The following is a 26,986-nucleotide window of genomic DNA, read 5'->3' on the forward strand; positions in this document are numbered from 1 at the left end:
CATCTTTTAAAGTTTCAAAATAACAAAAAAGGAAAAGAGCCCGAAGCAAAAGTTTGGGCACCCTGCATGGCAGTACCCCCTTTGGCAAGTATCACAGCTTGTAAACGCTTTCTATAGCCAGCTAAGAGTCTTTCAATTCTTGTTTGGGAGATTTCCGCCCATTCTTCCTCGCGAAAGGCTTCTAGTTCTGTGAGATTCTTGGGCCGTCTTGCATGCACTGCTCTTGTGAGGTCTATCCACAGATTCTCAATGATGTTTAGGTCGGGGACTGTGAGGGCCATGGCAAAACCTTCAGCTTGCGCCTCTTGAGGTAGTCCATTGTGGATTTTGAGGTGGGTTTAGGATCATTATCCTGTTGGAGAAGCCATCCTCTTTTCATCTTCGGCTTTTTTACAGACAGTGATCCTAAACACACCTCAAAATCCACAATGGACTACCTCAAGAGGCGCAGGCTGAAGGTTTTGCCATGGCCCTCACAGTCCCCTGACCTAAACATCATCGAAAATCTGTGGATAGACCTCAAAAGAGCAGTGCATGCAAGACGACCCAAGAATCTCACAGAACTAGAAGCCTTTTGCGAGGAAGAATGGGCGAAAATCCCCCAAACAAGAATTGAAAGACTCTTAGCTGGCTACAGAAAGCGTTTACAGGCTGTGATACTTGCCAAAGGGGGTGTTACTAAGTACTGACCATGCAGGGTGCCCAAACTTTTGCTTCGGGCCCTTTTCCTTTTTTGTTATTTTGAAACTGTAAAAGATGCAAATTCTTGCTTAATATATTAAAGAAGTGTGTTATCTTTAACCTTATGCTTTTTGGAAATCAGTTCATTTTTTACTCACTTAGCTATTCACAGTAACAGAAATTTTGACCAGGGGTGCCCAAACTTTTGCGTGCCACTGTATATATTGGCGAGACCCGATGCAGGCTGGGAGACTGCTTTGCTGAACACCTACGCTCTGTCTGCCAGAGAAAGTAGGATCTCCCAGTGGCCACACATTTTCATTCCACATCCCATTCCCATTCTGACATGTCTATCCACGGCCTCCTCTACTGTAAAGATGAAGCCACACTCAGGTTGGAGGAACAACACCTTATATTCCGTCTGGGTAGCCTCCAACCTGATGGCATGAACATTGACTTCTCTAACTTCCGCTAAGGCCCCCCCTTGTACCCCATCCGTTATTTATTTATTTATCTATTTCTCTCTCTCTCTCTCTCTCTCTCTCTCTCTCTCTCTCTCTCGCTCTCTCTCTCTCTCTCTCTCTCTCTCTCTCTTCTCTTTCTGTCCCTCTCACTATACCCCTTGCCCATCCTCTGGGTTCCCCCCCACTTGTCTTTCTCCCTAGGCCTCCTGTCCCATGATCCTCTCATATCCCTTTTGCCAATCACCTGTCCAGCTCTTGGCTCCATCCCTCCCCCTCCTGTCTTCTCCTATCATTTTGGATCTCCCCCTCCCCCTCCCACTTTCAAATCTCTTACTAGCTCTTCTTTCAGTTAGTCCTGATGAAGGGTCTTGGCCCAAAACATCGACTGTACCTCTTCCTAGAGATGCTGCTTGGCCTGCTGCGTTCACCAGCAACTTTTGTGTGTGATGATGGAATGCTTCTTATGGAATCCTTTGTGTACCCTGCTGTTCAATATAATCAGAGATAATCATTCAAATTCAGAATTCTCTTCCTGCTTTCTTTTCTTACACTTTGAGCGCTTTAATCTGACTGCTTCTTTAATATAATTAATAATTTGGTGCCTCTGGTAAGGAATTCTACAGGTTCACCACAGGTAATAAAAAAAATCTCCAAATTTCAGTCCATAAGACATGGGAGCAGAATTAACCATTTGGTCCATCAAGTCTGCTTCGCCATTTCCTCGTGGATAATTTATTATCCCTCTCAACACCATTCTCCTGCCTTCTCCCTGTAACTTTTAATGCCCTTTCTAATCAGGAACATCAACCTCCGCTTTAAATATATCCAATGATTTGGCTACCACAGCTGCCTGTGGCATTGAATTCCACAGATTCACTGCCCTCTGGCTAAAGAAATTCCTCCTCATCTCTGTTGTAAAGGGATGTCTTTGTATTCTGGTCTTAGACTCTCTCACTATCGGAGACATCTTCTTCACATCCACTCTATCTAGGCCAGGAGTTCCCAATCTTTGTTATGCCATGGACTCCTACCATTAACCAAGGGACCTGTGGACCTCAAGTTGGGAACCCCTGATCTAGGCCTTTCAGTATTCAATAGGCTCCTAAATATTTTATCCATACTCTTAGGATGTGGCCTCCCCACCACCAGGAACATCTTTCCTACATTGTGTCTGTCCAGTCCCATGAGAATTTTTATAAGCTTCACGTGCATTATCTTCTTGCAAAAAAAAATCTAACGTTAACATTGCTTTTAGTGGTTTACATCCTTCGGTTGTTCAACTTTTCTCTGACTGGTAATGAGCCAAAGGTTTAGATCCCAGCAGTGAGTTCTATACGTGCCATAGGATGAGCAACTTGGTGGGTGAGTTACCAAAGAGCAGCTGTGCTACTGGACTTGTAACCCAACAGCTTTGGGGAGGAGATGGGGGATTTGGAGTTGTTTTAAGGCTCTCTCTTCCCCCCTTGTTCAATCTTTGTGGGACCTCTTAAACTGGTAATCTGGTGTCAGACTTCAATATTGATCAGTAAGTCAACGGCCTGACCAAATTTCAAAGGCTGACGCCATCAGGAACTGAGTTTGGGCTGAAGCACCACTGTAATGGATACGCTTCTGGTACTCCATCCTTCCAAGTGTGAAGTGCTGACAGCTGTCGTGGTAACGTAGCTGACTGAATGGGAAGAGCTGGTATTATGTGACGGAAGCAAAATATCAATGCACTGAGCCTTCTGTCTTTGCAGTCTCTGTGAAAAATGCATATTGGATATCATCTGAGGGGAACAAATGGTGGGAATGGAAGGCACCTGTTGGTTAGACCGGTCGGACATTGACTCCCATTTGCTTGAATGCTTAAGGAGGGTAAAAATCCTTCACGACAAAGGACAGAAATAAAAACTCCAAGAATCCTTTCTAAGCTCAATTGAAAGCATTAGTTCCAAGAGTAGTAAATTCATGTCAAGTAAGATTACCCAGACATGTGAAGCAAGGACACAAAATAAATTAACGTAATTAATTGATGGGCTATTTATTATTAATTTATTCAGATTTATTTATCACATGTACATCGAAACATGCAGTGAGATGTGTTGTTTATGTTAACAAGCAACACGTCCAAGATGTGCTATAAGGGGCAGTCTGTAAGTGTCATCACACATTTCAGAGACACCATAGCATGCCTACGATGTTTAGCAGAACAGCACGAGTAGCAACAACAACAGAGCAGAACAAGTCAACAATGGCGAAACAAGCCCTTTTCCTGCCCACTCACACATACAGATGGGCACCCTGTCCTCGACCCCGGGCTCTCAGATTTGGGGAGGGATCAGCCATGATTGAATGGCAAAGCAGACTCAGTGGGTTGAATGGGCTTATTCTGCTTCTATGTCTCATATCTTAGGGAGAGGCCTCCCTGTTCCTGTGTCTACCAGTTAGGCTTTTGAACCTTTTCACTGAATACCCAGATTGTGTGGACCATCTGTTATCTGTACACAACCTGTATGTGTGGGTGTTGAGAATGGCAGCACTCATAGAACTGCAATTTGATGTGACTTACTGTCACATAAGGAGGAAAAGGACAGCCAGCTGAGGCACTTATTTTTGTTTGATTTTCTTTAATAAAAAAATAACTTTGCTAGACATCAGCAGATAGGGATGCTAACACTGTACTAGACACAATGAGCAATAGGGAGATAATTCCCAAGGACTTCATCTCTGCATAAAAATATTGTCCAAAACATAAGAATAATTGTTTTGCTAAATTCTGTGGAACACCGTGATCTCAGCAACTTGTAATCTTAGGACACTGTGGGAACTGTTTAAAGTTTGGATGAAGATGGCTGTTGGTTTGTATCACTAAAAGAGTTAATCTCACCATTTACAGTTTCTGGGATGTTGCTAACTGATAGTCTGCAGATGCTGGAAATCCAGAGCAACACACCAAATGCTAGCGGAACTCAGCAGGTCAGGCAGCATCTATGGAAATGAATAAACAGTCAACATTTTGGATCAAAACCCTTCATTAAGACTGAAATGGAAGAGGGAAGAAGCTAGAATAAGAAGGTAGGTGGTGGTGGGGGGGAGGTGGACCAGATTTTCTTTCTGCCAGACAAGATATAAGAAGATAGTTGGTAAGAGAATTGGAAATTAAATTCAGCTGCTGGTTGATTTCACCCTTCAGACAAGTTGGTAAAATATGTTTGGTGCAGTCACCGTTCCTTGTTCTGCTTGCACCTTTGGAACTTACTCGAATAGTTTTAAAAGTAAAGATGAAATACTTCCACTGACAGGAGGGCTTGGTAAGTAAAAAACACAGATTAATTGACAAAAGAACTGAAGGCAACAAGAAGAGATTTTTTTTCTCTACTTTTGATTTATGGTCTGATCTGTCTGACAGAGTGTTGGAAGCAGACAGCAGTAAATTCCAAAGTGAATTCGGTTTGATCATCAGAAAGAAAAAATGTTACGGCTGTGTGGAAAAAGCAGAGGAGTGAGATTAATTAGATGGTTCTTCCAAAGATCCAGCATGGGCATATTGGTGACACACACAGAATGCTGGAGGAGTTCAGCAGGCCAGCAGCGTCTATGGAAAAGGGTACAGTCGACATTTTGGTCTGAGACCTGAACTGTCGGCTGTACACTTTTCCATAGATGCTGCCTGACCTGCTGAGCTCCTCCAGCATTTTGTGTGTGTTGCTCTGGATTTTCAGCATCTGCAGAATTTCTCTTGTTTGTGACTGGGCACATTGGGCTGAATTGTTGATTCAAAGTTGCAAAGTCATTCCCTGGGTCGCTCTGAGGCCGATGGGTTGAGCATAAATGAACTGTAAGTTAGAATGATCATTGGCTGGCTGGTGCTGTAGTGGCATCCGCACCGGAATTCAAGGCGAGTGGTCCTGGGTTCGAATCCGGCCGGTTTCTCGCACAGTTTCCATCCGTGCTGGGTTCGCCATCGAGCTAGCAACTCAGCCTCATAAAAAACAAACTAACACTAAAGAAACAGCAAAGTTGCCACCTGAAGTGTCACAAGGTGTGGAGAGAAACAAGATTCAAATTTCAAAAAACTTTATTGTCATTCTAACCATACATCAGCTCTGCAGGGAAGAATGAGCCAGCGTTTCTCAGGGGCAGTGCAATCATAACATAACAAATGCAACACTAAATAATAAACATAACAATTAATAGTAAAACACAACAGCCACATGTCAGTTAAAATCAGTTATAAGTGTCCAGTGCAAGTTAGAAGTGTCCAAAGCAGAGTCAGGTAGAGCAGCTATTTAGCAGTCTGACTGCCTGTGGGAGGAAGCTGTTTAGTAGCCTTGCACCTTAGTTTTGATGCTCCTGTAACGTTTGCCTGATGGCAGAAGAACAAACAGTTCATGCAGAGGGTGTGAGGGGTCTTTAATGATGTACTGTGTCTTCTGGAGGCATCGACTCTGAAAGAGGTCTTGGACAGAAGGTAGGGAGACCCCAATAACCTTCTCTGCTCCCCTAACCACCCTCTGCAAGACAGCACTGCAGCTGGAGTACCAGGTTGTGATGCAAAAGGTCAGCACACTCTCAACCACGCCTCTGTAGAATGTAGTTAAGATGTTAACAACAGAATGATCATTCCATGTAATAACTACACAGTGACCATGCCACAGGAATCCATGTCTAGTATAGTTGCATTAACATTTAGGAACTGGAGGCAATGAAGGTCTGCTAAGTAATACCAGGGAAACCCCAGGTAGTTCAATAACTTACCAACAGTGAGGTCTAAGTGAACCTGGGCAGAGGAGGTCCTCTGTGGAACTTAGCAGCCCAGCGGGTTGTCACTGAGTGTGATGTGGGTGACTGTAGAGCAAGGCAGGGAGATCACCATGTGCAAGGATTCTCATGCAGATGGAGTGCAGTGCAGTCAGATGAATGGAAAACTGACCTGTTCTCTCAGCTGGACAAGAAGGGGCCAGAGGGTGGAATTAGTGAAGCTCTCTGATCGAGAGCTATGTTGGTTATAATGGGTCAAATAGCCTCCTTCTCTCTCGTGACCATTGCTTTGATTCTATTTTCCATGATTAGAAATCAACATGACAGGGAAGGGTAGGGGTGGTTATTCTCTCTGGCCAGTATTTATCCTCTAATTAAGATAACTTGAGTTGTCATTCTTGTTACTCCTCCAATCCCAGCTGTTCTTTCTTCTCACTCTGCATCAGGCAGAAGTTTCAAAGGCATGAGGCCATGTACCACCAGGCTCAACAACTGCTTCTGTTGGAAGATACCTGAACAAACTCGCTATATGATAATCTTGACCTCTTGATCTCTCACTATAACTTGTCACAGCCCTAGCACTTCACTTGTAACCAGCCAGAACACTGCATTCTGCAGTTTTTTTTCATGCTACCTTGATGTACTTATGTACGGAATGATTTGTTTGGGCGTCACACCAGCAAACTTTTCCCTCTGTATCTCAGTACATGTGCCGATAATAGACCAATTATCAATTACAACTGTTCATCAGAGCCTGCTCTTGCACAGATTTGTTACTGTGTTGGCCGCTTGGAACTCAGTAAAAGTGGACCTATCGATAAGCAGTTGCAGCAGAGAGAAAGTCGCGAAAGGTTAACGGAAAAGTTGGCAGGTTCCGGAAAATGTTAACTGTTATTCTGAACTGCCCTGGTGAGTGAAAGGACACTTGCTTCTTTGTTGACCTCCATTCAGGCAGGCAGTGTGTGTTTATATTTCGGGGGAGTGTAGGTGGGAGTCCACAGAGCTTGCTCATTGTCTCGCTTCCTCGCTACATAAAAAGGGGAGGACGATTTCCATTTTAAGTGCTCTGCCGGTTTTTAACAGAGAATGATCTCGCCTTGAGGGCGGGGGAGGAACGGCATTCGAGAGTTCCAAGTGCTTTATCCTTGTGCCTCTTCTCCCTGACAAGCCTGTGCTGCCCTGACTGATGCAGCACGCGAAAAATCACCTGCTGTGCGAGAGAGAAATCAGGAAAGAAGGAATGCTTCCGGACAACAGATTTACTTCGATTCAAGGGTCGCTTTCCTGAGACGTTCGGCGTGGCAATTGGTGGTGCAGGTGCTTCCTGACCTGTTCCAAAAGCCAAGGGATTGAAGGAGAAACATGAAGGAGAAGAAGGAAGGCCAGGGGGTGCAGGAGGACTCCAGCTCTCAGGTCTGCCAGCTGCTCGAGAGCAGGGCACAGTACAGCCACGATGAACAAACCTCTGCCTTGCTGGTGGTGGACAACAAGAGAGTGGCAAAAAAAGTGCGCTTTAAGGTAAGCCCTCCATTTCTGTGAGTGAGGTGGGGTAATGTGGGAGGAGGCTTCAATGGAACAAAAAAATTACAGCGCAAATTGGCAGGGCCAGACGGACAGCTTCTGGGCTCCAAGTTCTGTTTAATCCATCTGCTGAGCAAGTAGTTTGGTTTTCACTGTGCTTGTGAAATGTTCCCGTTCCTACGGAGTCCTCTGGAAATGTGGGAAATCTTTGGTAAACCGATTGCTACTGTTTTAATCTGAGCTTTGTTTTAGTTAATGGTGCAATATTACGCCACTGGATAATAAGGCAGAACTTGCGAGTACGAATGCTATGACTATACGATAAGAATTTAAACTCGGTTCTTTAAAAATATTGTTATCAGGTAAAGGAATTATAAAGTTGTTGCAAAAATCACTGGTTGTTCAGCTGGGTTGCACTGCTTTTTTGTTTAATTTGTTTCACTCCAGTAACTTCACTTGCATGCCGTTACTCCTGGAATCCTGTAAGCCTGGATCAATCCTTTGCTCATCTCCCTACTGTCTCCTTATAGTATTAGAAAATGCAACAGGGACAAGAGTATAGTGAATCTGTTACTGGACAAACATCCAAAAGCCTGGATCTTTGAACTAGAAGCACAGATTTGAATTTCACCACAGCAGCTAGAAAATTTAAATTCAAATAATTAAATGAATCAGGAATAGAGAAAAAATAAGTCTGAGTCATTATGGAAACAGGCCCTCTGATTCAACTCATCTATGTGAACAAAGATGACTAGCTGAGTTCATCTGATTTGCCTGCATTTGGTCCATATCCCACGAAGTCTTTTCTATCCATGTACCTGTCCAAATGTCTTTTAAACATTGAAGTTGTACCCACCTCTAAGGCTTCCTCTGGCAGCTAGTTTCATATACCTACCACCCTCTGTGTGGAAGAGTTAGGTCCTCTAGTTTTAGTCTCCGGTAAGCAGGGCAAGAGATCTGTAACCTGATCTGAATTTATATGCCGCTATGGGATCACTGCTCAACCAGAGCCTTCCTGCACACTTTCTTATAGCTGAGCATCCAGAAATGCACATAGGTTTCTGTAATAATAATCATTAAATCTATTGGATCAAGGTAAGAAAATGAACTGTTCTTCAAGGATGGAAATTTGCATTGTTGCTTTAAATGCCCTTGTTTTTGAGTCTAGACCCAAACAAATTCACCCCACTCTATTTCTCTAATTGTCTGAATATTGCTGCACTCCCTGACTTGTTTCTCCTGCACAATCTGAATTTAGAAATCCCACAGTAAGAGATGTGAGTGCTTCAGGGGTTCTAAGCTCCAGAATTCTTTCCTTAAGCTTCTTCATCCCTCAGCCTCTCTTTCTTCCTTTCAGATTCAGCTTAAAACCTACTCTTTTGTCTAAACTTTCGGTTACTGTTCTTATTTCCCTTTATTCAGCTCCAGGTCATACTTTGTTTGATGAGGGCTCCATTGAAGCATCTTGAGACTATTTACTAATTTTAAACTTTATATAAAACCAAATTGTTGTTGATGATGATGAAAAACTAAAGCACAATCCATGTTGTGGTGTGTGGTTGGTGTCAGACAGTTGAGTATAACAAGTCCTCACAAACCTCAAGAAAATAAGTGATGCTGATTAAGAAATAAAACTGCTTTAGAGTGCCATGAGATTGCTCATATTCATTTCATAGTGTAGACAGTACCTTGGTTCAACCCTCATCTAAGAGAGTGTAGATCTGGGGTGTAAACCATAAACACAAGGGATTCTGCAGATGCTGGAAATCTAGAGCAGCCCACACAAAACTCAGAAGGTCAAAGAATACCTATGGAGTAGTCAATGTTTCGGGCTGTGACCCTTCTGAGACATGCAGCCTTTCTTGGTTCTGCTCTGTGTATATTAACTCTGAGTAAGACAACAGATCTTTGAACTGGGGTCTGCATCTGAAATCATAGACCTAGACGTAAGAGGCAACCCACCAAGCCATGGTTGGTATTTACAAACTGTCACTGAACTGTATGGATGTAAACATTATGGAAGATACTTGACACTGCAGGTTGAAGTGTCAGAATAAATCATCCAATCAGAGCTGGAAAACAGCACAATATCTGAAAGTTAGAATGTGCCTTCCTGTGTAAGGGGACTGTCAAGTGGATGTGTGACAACCAGCTGTTAGAATGTGGCTTGTATCTCCGTGAAGACTGTCAGTACTTCACTATGCTTGAGGGCTCAACGTCTGGAAGGAGGTTTAAGATGGGGAATGTTTGATCAAAGGTAAACTTACACTGGAATTTCTTATGTATCTGTGGAATTTCTGTCAGACTTCTGAAGGTTCGAAATTTGTGAGAAGTTTCCTTTCAATGGGGTGGGGGAATACTAGTTGGTAGGAAAATTTGTTCTCCATAAACTACTTCTCAAATTTATCTTTTTCCTTGCCTCCTCTGAAGTCAGTGATTCAATTTGCCAAGAGTTTCTTGCAGGCACAGGTTGGCATCTTGTTCTGATCACAGAGCAATAGAAAATGATCAGGCAGTGTCCATTTGGCCCATTTTCCCTGCACACCCCAAAGAAAGAACCTTGCATTTATCTGGAGTTTGTTGTGCCCCAAAGTAAAAGGTAACCATTGAAATACTATATAGAAGAATACAGCTAATTTATGCCCATAAGTGGCATGGTACAGAGCTAGATAATTAATTTTTAGTGAGGTTCACTGAAAAATAAATATTAACCTAGGATATTGGGGAGAAATTCCCTTCCACTATTTGAGAAAGATTTTATGAACAGCTCAGAGGGCAGATATTTGATTGAACAATTTCTGAGTTTCTTTTAATTTTCATTAATGGAATGTGGATGTGGTTTGCCAAGTTCTGGCCTTGATTCCCATTGAGCAGATGGTGTGAGCTGTCTCCTTGAACCACAGCAGTCCAAGAGCGAATTACTCCCATAGTGTATTTCTGAATGCACAGCCACTTCAGATATCAGTTAAGAATCAACCATGTTACTGTAGCTCAGGTCATGTGAAGGAGGAAAGGATGGCATGTTTCCTTCCACTGAAGAAGGCGGATGAATCAGATTCATTTCTTTTTACAACAGTCTGTTAGTTTTGTTAGCTTTTTAATTCAAGGTTTATTAATTAGTTAGAATTAAATTCACTAAATTTAAATACATTACATTTGAAAATAAATGTGCTGTGATTTGTATTTGTGATGCCAAATTGCTTGGCTAGGAGGCCTCTTGATTACTAGTTCACTACTGCATTCCCTTTGAGCTGGTAAATAATGGGCAAACTATGCTTCCCTTCTTTCTAATAAAACCATAAGATAAAGGAGCAGAATTAGGTCTTTTGACCCATTGAGTCTGCTCCATCATTCCATCATGGCTGATTTACTTTCCCTTTCCAATCCATTCTCCTGCCTTCTCCCCTTAGCCTTCAATACCCTTACTAGTCAAGAACTTATCAACCTCTGCTTTTAATGTACCCAATGACTTGGCCTTCACAGCCATCTGTGGCAATGAATTCCACAGCTTCACCTCCCCCTGGCTGAAGAAATTCCACCTCATCTCTGTGGGTGTCTAAAGGGACGTCCTTCTATTCTGAGGTTGTACATGTACAATTACACATCCAGAAACACACTGTGTGGTAAATCAGATCTTCATTCTCCACTCTACAGTTCAGTAGGATCACCTATGTCACTATCTAGTTCTTGTGCCCCATCTGTTACTTCTTTACAAAGCTCTGAAATCTACCAACAATCTAGTTCACTCCTGTGTTTAAAATGTGGAACTGAACACAGTGACAGCGTTGTGCGTCTTTGCTGCAGGTACTATCACAGCACCTGCATCAAAAGAGGTAATTCTCAAAAGCACCAGCTCAAGTTGGAGTAATTGCCGCTTTCGGAATTGATAGCTGGACTCCAAATGGCACCATCGAAACACCTGGTGCTTCTTAGGCTCACGGCTCTTTCTGGATCCTGATAGGATTAGCAATCCCTAATGTAAATGACTTTGTTCGGGTGAGGTATTAGAATGCCCCCTCAAGCAGACCTAATTTTGAAGAAGAGCAGGAAACTTCTAACCTTCTGCCAAATTTACATTTTAACCGGCACAGCCAAGACAAAACATCTGATTATTAAGATGTTGCTATTTGTGAGGTCTTGCTCCACACAAAGTGGGTGACAAGCCTCCCTTCATGTTACGGTGGTCGCTGGCAGGACTTGCACCCAAGTGCGGAGGAACGCCAGACTCTTTCACAGTGAGCATCGGCAATGACTCAACCCAGGAGCTGAGGAACGGCAGACTCCCCCAGTGTAGAGATGGAAACGAGAGGTTAAACATATGAATACCAACAGAGCATCAGTGGCACGATTGAGCGACACCACGAGACAAGTCATTCTCCACACAAGGACTCCACTCCTGTGCTAAATGAGAGACCCCTTAAGTAATCATAGAATGCAGGAAACCCATGCCACTCACAATTAACTTGACAAGACTAAACAGAAAGCACCAGGCTTAACGGCCCTAGTTAAGGTAACAATTAGTAAATATAGGTGCTCGGGAAACCTAGAAGCCTAACACAAAGGGCCAGTAGTGCTCATGACACTTCAGTACAGTAACTGCACTACAGGAGTACAACTTTGACGGTAACACGCTGTGTAATGTCCTTAGATCATGAAAGGCACTATGTAACTACAGGCAGTTTATTCACTATCAGGCTATCAGTCTGTATTAAAGATGGACAAGGAAATCCACCATCTATATCCCCCCCCACCACCACCCCGCGCATGTGGAGTGAGCCCAATGTTATGCTCCTTCTTTACAAATTCAAAGGCTCAAAGATTCAATTATTATCAAAGCATGTATCCATATACAACTCAGAGATTCTTCTTTTCCAGATAGCCACGAAACAATGAAAGGACATGAAAGTTATTCAGAGAGAAACATCAAACCCATTCCCCACCCTGCACAAAAAATGAACGGCATCACCATTATCAACCCCCAAAATCCCCGTCCCCCCCCCACACAAAATGGAACAGGAACGTCAACCCCCAAAAACAACCCTTCCCCACACAAAAAAACTAACAGAACGTCAACCTCCAAACATTTTCCCCTTGCACAACAAAATGAAAAAGGAATGGGCAATAAAAAAAAACACAGAATATAAAAACCATGTCTGAAAAAGTCCACAGTACATAAATGCAATAGTCCAATCCATGAACACAGACTGCGATACCATCATCTGATATCACTGACATTCATCGAAAGGGAGGGACACCACATGAGGCAGCGAAACCTCCCCATGTGCCACAGTGAGGCACGCAGAAGTAGGCCGCTCACAGACTTCTCGGCAGTGATCAAAAGGAAGGCAGTCGTTGCTGAACTCTCACTCGCCGTCCGCGGTTACAGTTACATTGGTTAGATTGCACTATTCTGTATAGTTCTGGTTGTTAAACTACGGCATGGATGTGGCAGCAATAGAGAGGGTGCAGAAGAGGTTCTGCACTGTTTTCCTCAGGGTGCTCCGGTTCCTTCCCATGTCCAAAGATGTACGGATTAAATTGTGCTGTGATATGTTGGCGCAGGAAACATGGCGTCACGTATGGGCAGCCCCCAGCACAATCCTTGGACTGTGTTGGTCATTTATGCAAACAACAAATTTACCTGTATGTTCTGATATACATGTGACACACAAAGCTAACCTTTTCTCTTTCTCTTTAACCTTTTGAATTGTCTGTATTTTTTATTCAATGAAAGATTAAACTATTGCATCTGAAATCAAATATTATTCGCTGTAAGTCGTTCCCTCTTGAAACTCCACAACGTGCAGGATCTACGCAGGCTAAGTTTATCACATACGGCGCCCACCATTTTCATTGTTATATGATGACAAAAATGTGGCTTTTAGCACACAAAGTGTGAAATCACACCTTCAGCATTATTTATAACAGCTGGGAAATAGAGTTCGTAAGATTTGCATTTTCACAACCTCATAACATCCCAAAGTACCTTGCAGCCCGTGAATCTTCTTGAAATGTAATTGTCTTTGTAATGTTGCTATGCCTCTGTTTTAAAATCATCTTAAATCCAAATCAGAGTGTAAGTGAACTCAATGAACTGATGACAGGAGCCTGCGGCAGGCATTCCATTCACTTTGCAGCCAATGCATGTCTTGGGAGAGTGAATCGACCTGATTACATGGGATTCAAAGGTAATAAACACTTCTAAGTGATTATAAGCTTTGGAATTTGGAGCAGGAGCCACTGATGGATAGTTATACAACTCCCTCTTGCACTTTGGTCCCTTCAGCCAGTGCCTAAGGTTGACAGGTAATTATGGAAACATTATCCCATTGTTAGCCGTGTTTCAGAAGTGGTGGATCTGGGATGTATATTGCTGGTTGAGATATTGGAAGTAGTCCATCCATTTTTCATCTTAAGAGGAATGCAGGTTATCCTCAGGTTATGTCAGGGTTCTGTTCCTGGGAACCGTTCATAAACCGAGCAGTTCACAAGTCAGAATTGCAGTTGCGAATGAAGTTTCCAGGCAATAGAAGATGTTTACAGTCCCATCAACAAGGCTAGGGTTAAATCAGAGGTTGCTGACGGCATGGGTCTATTCTGCACTTTATCGCTAAATAAAATAAATAAATAAATAAATAAACAAACGCATTCCCTTGGTCTCCCAACTGCTCATTTGTGTGTGTAACCTGGGGAAGACCTCTATGTGGAGAAAGAGGGTGAATTTCTTATTTAACACACACAAAATGCAGGAGGAACACAGCAAGTCAAGCAGCCTCCATGGAGGGGAATAAACAATCAACCTTTTGTGCTGATGAAGCGTCTCGGCCTGAAACGCTGAATGTTTATTCCACTCCATAGATGCTGCCTGACTTGCCGAGTTCCTCCCGCATTTTGTTTGCGCTGCTTAAGATTTCTAGCGTCTGCAGAAGCTCTTCATTCATGCATTTCTTATTCATTTGGTCTGAGGTAATTTCTTAATAAGTGAGACAGGAAATCAGCTATTCAACACACTCTAGCTAATGTAGTAATGTCTTCCAGCTGTTGCTTTATATCAGGGGTAGGCAAGCAAATATTGGGATACTATGCTTATCCGGGCCGCAAGTGATTTTTCCTTATTCTGAGTGTTTCACGCGACCACACTGATGAACATGCGTGGCGTCTCGTTACACTGGCCCCAAGTTCTGTTTTGTTCCAAACCAAACACTAGTACATACGACTGACGGGAAGGCAGACTACCTTATTAATATGTATCAGATGCTCTCCGTACATGCGCAGGTTTTCAGATGGGATCATTCAAATTTGTAAACAGAAGCAGCGTCACTGTGTTTTAACAAGAAATCCACGTTAAATATCCAGATAGTTACATGTGCTACGATACTTGTTGAATAACTCGCGTTTGGAAATAAAATCGAAGGAAAAAATTCCAATGGCAATGAATGCAAAACGCAGGAGAGTTCCGAAATTTCCAAGACACTTGGACACGAGATTACTACTTCATCTAGCAAGCTGGGAAACCAGTTTGTCTCATTTGCCTAGAAAATGTTGCTGTGAAGAAGATGGCAAATATCAGGCAATGTTACAAGACCCGCCATAGTGGAAATTTTAGCAAGTTTACTGGGCAAGCAAGGAAAGATGAAGTTGAGTGAATGAAGGCTAGTTTTGGAAAACAAGCGTCATTTTTTGCCAAGTAAAGCAGTGAAAATGAAGGAAATACCAGTGCCAGCTACGAAGACTCAAAACGTATTGCAGAAAAGATGAAGTCTTTTACAGATGGAGAGTTTATCAAAGAATGCTTACTGGCAGTGGTGGATATTGTTTGTCCTGAAAAGAAATCTTTATTTGCATCTATCAGCCCATCAGCAAGAACGATCACACGGCGAGTTGAAGAAATGTCAGCAGATGGTAAAAGTTGTTTAGGGGGAAGTATCCTAACTTAGTGGACCATGCAAAAAAGATGGCATCATTGTTTGGCAGCACTTATCTGTGTGAGCAATTATTTTCAAAAATGAAACACATCAAGAACCATTTGAGAACAAGATTGACTAATGCCCATCTGGATAATGTCTTGCTCTTGGCATCAACAAGTCTGACACCCAATATTGAGAAGCTTTCAAGCAACAAAACAGCATCAAGTTTCACGTTGATATATCGACTGTTTGCATTATAATTTTCTTTTTTATTACACTTATTTACCACCATTCAATGCATCATACGTTTTATGTTTAAAGATTCTTTGTGTCCTTTTAATAGATTCAAAAGATGCATTGATTGAAATAAATTGCAACTAAACTGAATTCTTTGATTACTAATTGGCATCCTTGGTTAAGCACAAATGATTTTCTAGCATGCGTTATTCATTAATTTGAGGCAAAACATAACTAGGTGTATTTAACATAAGACCATAAGACAAAGGAGAAGTCGGCCATTCGGCCCATCGAGTCTGCTCCGCCATTTTATCATGAGTTGATCCATTCTCCCATTTAGTCCCACTCCCCCGCCTTCTCACCATAACCTTTGATGCCCTGGCTACTCAGATACCTATCAATCTCTGCCTTGGATACACCCAATGACTTGGCCTCCACTGCTGCCCGTGGCAACAAATTCCATAGATTCACCACCCTCTGGCTAAAAAAATTTCTTCGCATCTCTGTTCTGAATGAGCGCCCTTCAATCATTCAGTCATGCCCTCTCGTACTAGACTCCCCCACCATGGAAACGAATTTGCCACATCCACTCTGTCCATGCCTTTCAACATTCGAAATGTTTCTATGAGGTTCCCCCTCATTCTTCTAAACTCCAAGGAATACAGTCCAAGAGCGGACAAACGTTCCTCATATGTTAACCCCCCCATTCCCGGAATCATTCTAGTGAATCTTCTCTGTACCCCCTCCAACGTCAGCACATCCTTTCTTCAATAAGGAGACCAAAACTGCCCACAGTACTCCAAGTGAGGTCTTATCAGCGCCTTATAGAGCCTCAACATCACAGCCCTGCTCCTATACTCTATTCCTCTAGAAATGAATGCCAACATTGCATTCGCCTTCTTCACCACCGAATCAACCTGGAGGTTAACCTTAAGGGTATCCTGCACGAGGACTCCCAAGTCCCGTTGCATCTCAGAACTTTGAATTCTCTCCCCATTTAAATAATAGTCTGCCCGTTTATTTCTTCTGCCAAAGTGCATAACCATACACTTTCCAACATTGTATTTCATTTGCCACTTCTTTGCCCATTCTTCCAATCTATCCAAGTCTCTCTGCAGACTTTCTGTTTCCTCAGCACTACCGGCCCCTCCACCTACCTTCGTATCATCAGCAAATTTAGCCACAAAGCCACCTATTCCATAATCCAAATCGTTGATGTACAATGTAAAAAGAAGTGGCCCCAATACGGACCCCTGTGGAACACCACTGGTAACCAGCAGCCAACCAGAATAGGATCCCTTTATTCCCACTCTCTGCTTCCTGCCAATCAGCCAATGCCCTATCCATGTATGTAACTTTCCTGTAATTCCATGGGCTCTTATCTTGTTAAGTAGCCTCATGTGTGGCACCTTGTCAAAGGCCTTCTGAAAATCCAAATATACAACATCCACTACATCTCCCCTGTCTAGCCTACTTGTAATTTCCTCAAAAAATTGTAATAGGTTTGTCAGGCAGGATTTTCCTTTAAGGAAACCATCTTGTCATATGCCTCCAGGTACTCCGTAACCTCATCTTCGACAATCGACTCCAACAACTTCCGAAACACCGATGTCAAGCTAACAGGTCTATAATCTCCTTTTTGCTTCCTTTCCCCCTTCTTAAATAGTGGAGTAACATTTGCAATCTTCCAGTCCTCTGGAACCATGCCGGAATCTATCGACTTTTGAAAGATCATCGCTAATGCCTCCGCAATCTCCACAGCTACTTCCTTCAGAACACGCGGGTGCATTCCATCTGGTCCGGAGATCTATCTACCTTTAGACTATTCAGCTTCCTGAGTACTTTCTCTGTCGTAATTGTGACTGCACACTTCTCTTCCCTGCCACCCTTGAGTGTCCGGTATCCTGCCGTCTTCCTCAGTGAAGACTAATGCAAAATACTCGTTCAGTTCCTCCGCCAATTCCTTATCTCACATTACAATTTCTCCAGCATCATTTTCTATCGGTCCTATATCTACTCTCACCTGTCTTTTATTCTTTATATACTTGAAAAAGATTTTAGTATCCTCTTTGATATTATTAGCTAGCTTCCTTTCATAGTTCATCTTTTCCCTCTTAATGACCTTCTTAGTTTTCTTTTGTAAGCTTTTAAAAACTTCCCTGTCTTCCCACTAGTTTTTGCTTCCTTGTATGCCCTCTCCTTTGCTTTAACTTTGGCTTTGACTTCTCTTGTCAGCCATAGTTGCATCCTTTTTCCATTTGAAAATTTCTTCTTTTGTGGAATATACCTGTCTTGCACCTTCCCCACTTCTTGCATAAACTCCAGCCACTGCTGCTCTGCCATCTTTCCTGCCAGAGTCCCTTTCCAGTCAAGTCTGGCCAGTTCCTCTCTCATACCACTATAATTTCCTTTAATCCACTGAAATACCGACACATCGGATTTTGGCTTCTCTTTTTCAAATTTCACAGTGAACTCTATCATGTTATGATCACTGCCTCCTAAGGGTTCCTTCACCTCAATCTCTCTAATCACCTCCGGTTCATTACACAATACCCAATCCAGTGGGCTCAACAACAAGCTGTTCTAAAAAGCCATCTTGCAGACATTCTACAAATTCTCTCTCTTGAGATCCAGTGCCGACCTGATTTTCCCAATCCACTCGCTTGTTAAAATCCCCCACAATTATCATAACACTGCCCTTCTGACAAGCCTTTTCTATTTCCTGTTGTAATTTGTAGTCCACATCACTGCAGCTGTTTGGAGGCCTGTATATAACTGCCATCAGCGTCCTTTTACCCTTGCGATTTCTTAGCTCAACCCATAAAGATTCTGCACCTTCCAATCCTATGTCACCTCTTTCTAATGATCTCATATTATTTCTTACCAATAAAGCCACGTCACCTCCTTCCGATACACCGTGTATCCTTGGATGTTCAGCTCCCAGAGACATGCATCCTTTAGCCACGTCTCATTTAAACGGATAATTCCCATATTTCAAGTTTTAATGGCATTTATCTGGCCCACCGTCTGCTCATTAATATGCGATCTGGCCCTCAGAGGCAAAAAGGTTGCTGACCCCTGCTTTATATGGAAATAACATTGTAGTTTTGGGGTCCAAAGTTTTTTTACAAAAATGGAATACGTCCAGTCTGCTCTGGATGAGTAGGGTGATTATGAGCCAGAATTTCTACACAGGACTCAAATGTTTCCTCACTTATAGACTTTTAGTTGGTCAAATCATTTGGTTAGTGCAAGATGATCTAAGGTTGCACAATTCTGAGTTGATACGGACTGAATGAACCAAATGATCTTCAGAGTTGTTAATCCCTGTGATTCAATTGCAATTTGTGTCACTGTGAATCTTTGCAGTTGACAATAGCCTCAAGATTAATGTCAGGATGTCTTTTGCACTCTGTGTTGTCAGCGGTACTTATGATTTTAGAATGGATATTGAAAGAATAATTGATCATTTCAGCGATTTTTTTTTTCTGGTAGATTTCCATGAAGAGATAATTAATCAACAAAGTCAAAGTCAAGATATTATCAAATTATATATAGATATGTCGTGATATGTTTCTTTGAGATTCACCTTCTTTCTGGCATTTACAGGGAAATAAAAAAAATACAATAGAATTCATGGAAAACTACACATACATACATATACACATCACGCAAGTCCTAAAACTAGATATAGAGAACACAATTAAATCAATAACACAAAAAAATGTGATGCATGACCTGCTGAGTTCTGACAGGATTTTGTGTGTGTTGTCCTGGATTTCCAGTATCTGCATAACCTCTGGTGTTAACTATTTAGTTCAGAGCTTTGACAAGAAGTCTAACTTCTTGGTAACATATCATCAAAATCAGAGCCCAATATCTGATCCGGTACATCTCCTAACTGGCAGTAATGAGTACACAATCAATCTTTCACTGGTTGTAATTTGCTTTGGGTCTAATTGAGATTGTATATGATTAATTTGATTGATCTCTGGTTAACATGTGTGGAATAATATTTGGAAATGATACAGACGAGCTGGACACAGGAAGCTGAAGCCATTGGGCAAGTGTCCAGCAGCTGACATGGCTACATTTGAAGCAGTTCAGATGCAAAGATCCAATCATTAAATATGCAGTTCATGTTCTCACAATATTCAGATCTCCAGCAGCCCCCCCCCCCCCACCGCCTTGCAGTAAGTGAGCAGTCATGAGATGGCTTGGCCATGCAACCAGTATATGCGATTTCTTTCTCTGCTTGTGAGTGGGCATCAAATAACAACAGGTGGATTATGCACCCGGTCCTGGGAACATCCAGCTCCTGTGTGAATATTCCCAAGCCCCAGCTCAGAAACTGGAAACTTCTACTGGGGCTCTGTTTGGGTAGAACAGATTGCTGGTTTGCTTCTCACTTCCTTGCAGCTCTTGTGTGAGTACAGTCTTCTGTATGACGCTGTTGGATTTCTAAATGCAATCCTGGATTGGCCTTTCTGTAATTAACCAAACGCCATCCTTCTTCAGCCAGTCATGGGAAATAGATTGTCTCTCTTCCAGAAGACACTTCAGGACAAAAAACTAGTTGCAATGTACTTTAAGGTACCGTATTTAAACTTTAATACTATCACATTTTATTTTCATAATTGCAATATTTATTTAATTAAAAATTCATTTGTAATCCTGTTAAACAAAATTGAAACAAAAATAGCAGAAAGATATAGGAAAAGCATAGATAAAGATACAGGAAATAGCAGAGAGGGTGGGGTGTCACAGTAGCATAGCAGTTAAGTAGAACGCAATTACAGCACCAGCGATCTGTGTCCAGTTCTTCCACTTTCTGATGAGGAGCTTGTACATTCTTCCTCTGACTGAGTGTGTTTCCTCTGGGTGCTCCAGTTTCTCTCCACGTTGTTGTAGCTCCTTTAAACAGGTTGATTGCTAGGACTACGACCAAACATGAAGGCCGTCTTTATTCTCAGCTCCTGTCTGACTTGTACCGTCTTCACTTCTCAACAGTTGGAATCTATTGGTTTTCCACAGAGAGAGTAAATATCTGCCCTGCTTCCATGATGAATTGGCAGTGGTGTGGGGTGTGTGGCCAAATGTGTGAACAACCCTGTTTCATGTTGCCCTGTAAATGAACAGGGGTCAATATGGGGTCAACACACACAGACACACAAGAACACAAACACAACACACACACACGCACGCAAACACACACGCGCACAAACACACAACATACACATAGACACACACACACTCACACAAACTCATGCACACACACAGACACATGCTCTCTCTGTCTCACACACACAGACACACACAGGCACACACACACATACACACAAGAACACAAACACAGACAAGACACAGACACATAAACACACAGACAACACACACACAAACAACATACACACAAACACACTCACGCAAACCCATGCACACATACAGACACACACATATACTCACAGACACATGCACATACACTCTATCACACACACACTCATTAACCCACACAACAGACAGACAGACACACACACACACACACACACATGCGCAAACACACACTCATTGACACATAAACATATACAGACACAAGCTCTCTCACACACACTCATTGACACACACACACACTCACACAGGCTCACACACTCATACACATGCACACAGACACACACACGAACACAAACACATATATACTGTACATACATACAAACATGCATGCAAACACACACACACACAAACTCATCAACACACCCAAATAGACAACACACACAGACACACACACACTCACATAGACACGTGTGCAAACACACACTCTCTCATACACACACACACTCACATAGACATGTGCAAACACACACTCTCATACACACACACACATTCTCTCTCACACACATACCCACAAAATATAAACACACACAACACACACTCACAGACACACATAAACACATACACAACACACACTCACAGACACACACACACACAGAAACATAATCAAATACACAACATAAACACACACTCATACAGACACACACTCAAACACACTCACACACACGCACTCAAACACACACACACACACACACACACTCACACACACACAAGAACACAAATACACACAACACACACACACAGACACACATAAACACACACACATGCACACACAAACACCAACACACTCAAATACACAACATTCACACAGACACACACACATTCACACAATCCCATGCACACTAACAGACACACACACACTCACACAGACACATGCACAAATACACACTGTCTCTCACACACACAAACACACATTCACACAAAAACACACACAACAGACAGACAGACACACACTCACACTCACTCGCAGACACGCACATAAACATACATTCACAGACACACACACACAAAAATACACACACACAATATACTCACACCAACACGCTCAAATACGCAACACACACACATACTCACACAAACCCACGTGCACACACAGACACACACACACTCACACTCACACAGACAGATGCACAAACACAACTCTCTCACACACACATTCACATACACACAAACACACATTCACACCCACTCACAAAAGCACTCACACAAGACACACTCTCACATGTATTGACACACATGCTCATACACACACACCCATCTACACACACTCACACACACACACGCTCACACAGACACACACACACACACACACACACACTCACGCACACACAGACACAGTCAGATAGACAGATACACACACAGACACACACACATAAACAGACATACACACACACATTCACACAATCACACACACACAAGCACACACATACGCACACGGACACTCAAACACAAACACACACATACACAAAAACACACCCACACATACTCGTGCATACAGACACACTCACACAAACACACACAACACATTTACACACTCACACAAACCCATGTACACACACACACACTTAATAAACACATACATACACACATACGCACACACACATGCACACACACACAAATACAAACACACTCACACAAACATATAATTCTCACACAGACACGCACACACAGACACAGACACACACACACACAGGCACACACATAAACAGACATACACACATAAAAATACACACACACAGACAATTACACACACAAGCACACATAGACACTCACACACAAACACACCACGCAGACTCATGCACACAGACACACTCACACAAACACAGGCACACACACATAGACTCACATAAACACACACACACACACACATATACAGACACACATACACTCACATAAACACTCAAATATACCAACACACTTTAATACACAACATGCATACAGACACACACACACTCACTCACACAAACCGATGCATATACAGGAACACACACACACACACTCTCTCTCTCTCACACACGCACACAAACACACACAACACACACACAGACACAGACACACATAAACACTTACAACACACACACTCACTCAAATACACACAGACACACTCACACAAACCCATGCGCACACAGAGACACACACACACAGACACATGTGCAAACACACACTCTCACACACATTCACACACACACAAAGACACACACTCACACACACACACACACACAGAAACACACACGCACTCTCTCTCTCTCACACACACACACTCACAGACATATACACACAAGTATGCATTTACACACACTCACTCACACACATAGAGACACACACACACACACACGTTCACTGACACAGACATACACAAATGCACACATAGACACACACACTCACACAAACACATACATACGCATACACAGACTCACACACAGAGACACAGACATACACACACACACACACACACACACACGAACACAAACACACCCAACACACACACAGATACAGACGCACATAAGCACACACAACTCACTCACACAAACACACCAACACACGCAAATACACAAGATACACACACATACTCACACAAACCCATGCACACACACACAGACACGTGTACAAACACACACTCTCTCTTTCACACATATGCACACTCACACACACACTGACACAGACACAGATACACACACAAATGCACACATAGACACACACACACTCACATAAACTCTCTCACACACACACACACACACATATACAGACACACCCACCTACACAAACACACTCACACAAACATACACACTCACACAGACACACTCACGCACACACAGACACAGACAGATACACACACACACAAACACACAAACAGACATACACACACAAATAAAAAGTGCACACACACACATAGACACATTCATACAATTACACACACACAAACACACACACACACACAGACACACACACACAAACACACATATCACACACACTCACATGCATAGACACACTCAGAATAACAGACACTCACATAAACACACAAAACATACGCAGACAGACATACGCACATGCAATCACACACATGACAGACAGACACATACTCATACAAACACACACACACACACACACACAAAACACATAAACCCACTAGGCACAAACCGACACAGACAGACACATGAAACACACACGCACATACAGACACGTACGCGTGTGCGTGCAGAGTCCAGCATAAACTGATAAACCTGTTTCTGGGAGCGGTCAGCGATTTGTGACTAATGTAAATAAAACACATGGTATAAATCACATTGAGCTGTTGCATTGAGTGGTTTTTAGTTTCTGAGTTGGCTATTTGGTGTTGTTGTTATTGTTCGTCCTTCGTAGTCGAAGATGACCATGGCTTCAAAGTCAAATGGGAGATTGGTGGCTGTGGGTCCGGAGGTGACTGATGAGGCCAATCCGGGCCCTGAAGGCTCGCCCACATGTGGGACACAAGTGGGTGGGTGCTGTCGTGGCAGTGGATGCTGCTCGGGCCTTGCGCACAGCACGCTTTTGTTGCGCCTCGATGATGCGCCTGACTTCATCTGCACGGGCTCTTGTGGTGATCTTGCTGCGCCAAGCTGGACGGTCGAGGGCGAGTGTCTCCCACGTGTTGATGTCGACACCCAGGCCTTTGAGGGACGCTTTCAGGCAGTCTTTATAACGTTTCTTCTGCCCCCCCGACTGAGCGCTTGCCCTGACACAGTTCTCCGTACAGCAGCTGCTTAGGCAATTGGCTGTCTGGCATTCTGACCACATGTCCAGCCCACCTGGCTTGGGCTTGCAGCAGGAGGGTGTAGACGCTGCAGAGCCCAGCTCGTTCCAGGATTTCCGTGTCGGGGACTTTGTCCTGCCACCTGATGTGGAGGAGTCTGCAGAGACAGCTCAGGTGAAAGTGGTTGAGCTGTTTGGCGTGTCTGCTGTAGACAGTCTAGGTCTCGCTGGCGTAAAGGAGGGTGGTAAGGACCACTGCACAGTAGACCTTCAGCTTGGTGGTAAGGCTGAGTCCTCTCCGCTCCCAGACATTCTCACGGAGTCTCCCAAAGGCGGCGCTGGCTTTAGCAATCCTGTTGTTGACCTCAGCGTCTATATTCACTGCGCGAGAGAGTATGCTGCCCAGGTAGGTGAAGTTGTCGACTGCCTGGAGGTTCTGGCCCTTCACCGTGATGCGCGGCTCCTGGTATGGCTTTCCTGGGGCAGGCTGGTACATAACTTCGGTCTTTTTGGTGCTGATAGTGAGGCCGAAGTTGTCGCAGGCTTGTGAGAAGCAGTCCATTTCACGCTGCATCTCCTGCTCTGTGCTGGCGTTGAGTGCGCAGTCATCAGCAAACAAGAAGTCTCTGATGACAGTCTCTCGCACCTTTGTAACTGCCTGCAGGCGCCTAAGGTTGAACAACCTGCTGTCAGTCCTGTACCTGACGTGAATTCCTTCTTCATAGTTACGGAAGGCATCTGTCAGCATGGCAGAGAATACCATACTGAACAGAGTCAGGGCAAGAACGCAGCCTTGTTTGACACCATTTGTCACTGGGAAGGCCTCCGACTCGTCGCCGTCATCCAGAACTTTCACCATCATACCGTCATGGAACTGCCGGACGATTGTGATGAACTTGCTGGGGCAGCCAAACTTCTCCATGATCTTCCACAAGCCTTTCCTGCTGACCGTATCGAAAGCCTTGGGGTGTACTCACTTTCTGATCACCATGGGACGTATTCTTAACTTGAATAGTGACACTTAAGAAGAATCTTTTATTAGCCAGTGCTTGTGTGTGATAAAACAAGTGTACCTGGGTCTGTCTATCTATCTGCCTGTCTTGTCATGTTTTATTCATGTTTCGAAGATATAAGTCCATCTCGTATGTAGATATGACCCGTTCAAAACATATTCACTGCTGTCCATACCGAGATTGCTAGTAATTAATCCTCTGTGCTGGCCCCAGTGCTTGAGTAACTGAGGTAAAGAAGCTGATCATGGTATCTGTGGCTCGGTTATAGGCACAGGGTCTCAGTTATTTGCCAGCAGTTCTGGGTTTGGTCCATGTCTGTCATCATAGCGGATGGGGATTCACACACACCATTCATCCATAGGAATTTCAAAACCAGGCCCAAACCTGTCATTGGCTTCTGTTCTATTCGGGCATAGGCAAATCCAGAACTGATTCATTTGGCCCAGTACCTTCTGTGCAAGAAAGTGTAGGGGTGGCCGGGGAGAAGTGTTAGTTGTTGTAATAAAATTTTGAACTATTTATCAGGAGAGAGGACAGGATGTGGAGCACAGATATGCTAACCTTCAGAACTGAACTTTGAAAGATAACCCCCAGCCCCAACCACCCATTCACAATGTGAGCAGCGGTAATCCTTGAATCCTCTTTCTTCATCAACAACTGTTACGACACCACTTCTGTCTCCCAGACTCTTACATACCCTTTCTTTTAATCTCTCTGCTTTCTCTTTTCCCCTCTGTGTAAATTTGTGTGTTTCTTTCTCTAGCTGTCACTGACTTTCTATCTTTGCTCTCCGTTCAGGCTCTTTGACAATGTGATTCTGTATGAGTATCTCTTCCCTCTATTTCTTTTCCCCATCTCCTTCATAAACACACATGCATAGTAGATACATACACACACACACACACACACACACACACACAGTAATGCACCACCCTTCTTCTTGCTCCATCTGTCAGTGTTTTTGCTTGCTTCTTTCTCTCATAAAGAAACAGACAATTTTTCCCTTGCTCCATTAACTTCCCCTTTTTTTCCTGTCTGATTCATATATAACCATATAACAATTACAGCACGGACCAGGCCATCTCGGCCCTTCTAGTCCGTGCCGAAATCTTACCCTACCCTAGTCCCACCGACCCGCACTCAGCCCATAACCCTCCATTCCTTTCCCGTCCATGTATCTATCCAATTTAACTTTAAACGACAACATCGAACCTGCTTCAACCACTTCTGCTGGAAGCTCGTTCCACACAGCCACCACTCTCTGAGTAAAGAAGTTCCCCCTCATGTTACCCCTAAACTTTTGCCC

The 26,986-nt window shown here is 43.3% G+C and overlaps 1 protein-coding gene across 12 annotated transcripts in view; it reads left to right on the forward strand.

Annotated features, from left to right (window-relative positions):
• Positions 1-6,756: 6,756 nt before the first annotated feature.
• The window catches only part of LOC134340769 (pleckstrin homology-like domain family B member 1), a 412,363-nt gene continuing 392,133 nt past the window's right edge, over positions 6,757-26,986 (forward strand). For 4 of the 12 annotated variants that reach the window (XM_063038263.1, XM_063038260.1, XM_063038257.1 and 1 more), the window contains exon 1: positions 6,767-7,406. In XM_063038263.1, the coding sequence (XP_062894333.1) occupies positions 7,251-7,406 (156 nt within the window). In that variant the 5' untranslated portion in view covers positions 6,767-7,250. Of the gene's footprint in view, positions 7,407-26,986 lie in introns of all 12 variants that reach the window. The other 8 variants (XM_063038256.1, XM_063038258.1, XM_063038261.1 and 5 more) reach the window with 6 other exon arrangements.

The sequence above is a fragment of the Mobula hypostoma genome, chromosome X2 (genome assembly GCF_963921235.1).
Source record: "Mobula hypostoma chromosome X2, sMobHyp1.1, whole genome shotgun sequence".
In the NCBI taxonomy this organism is placed as follows: Eukaryota; Metazoa; Chordata; class Chondrichthyes; order Myliobatiformes; family Myliobatidae; genus Mobula; species Mobula hypostoma.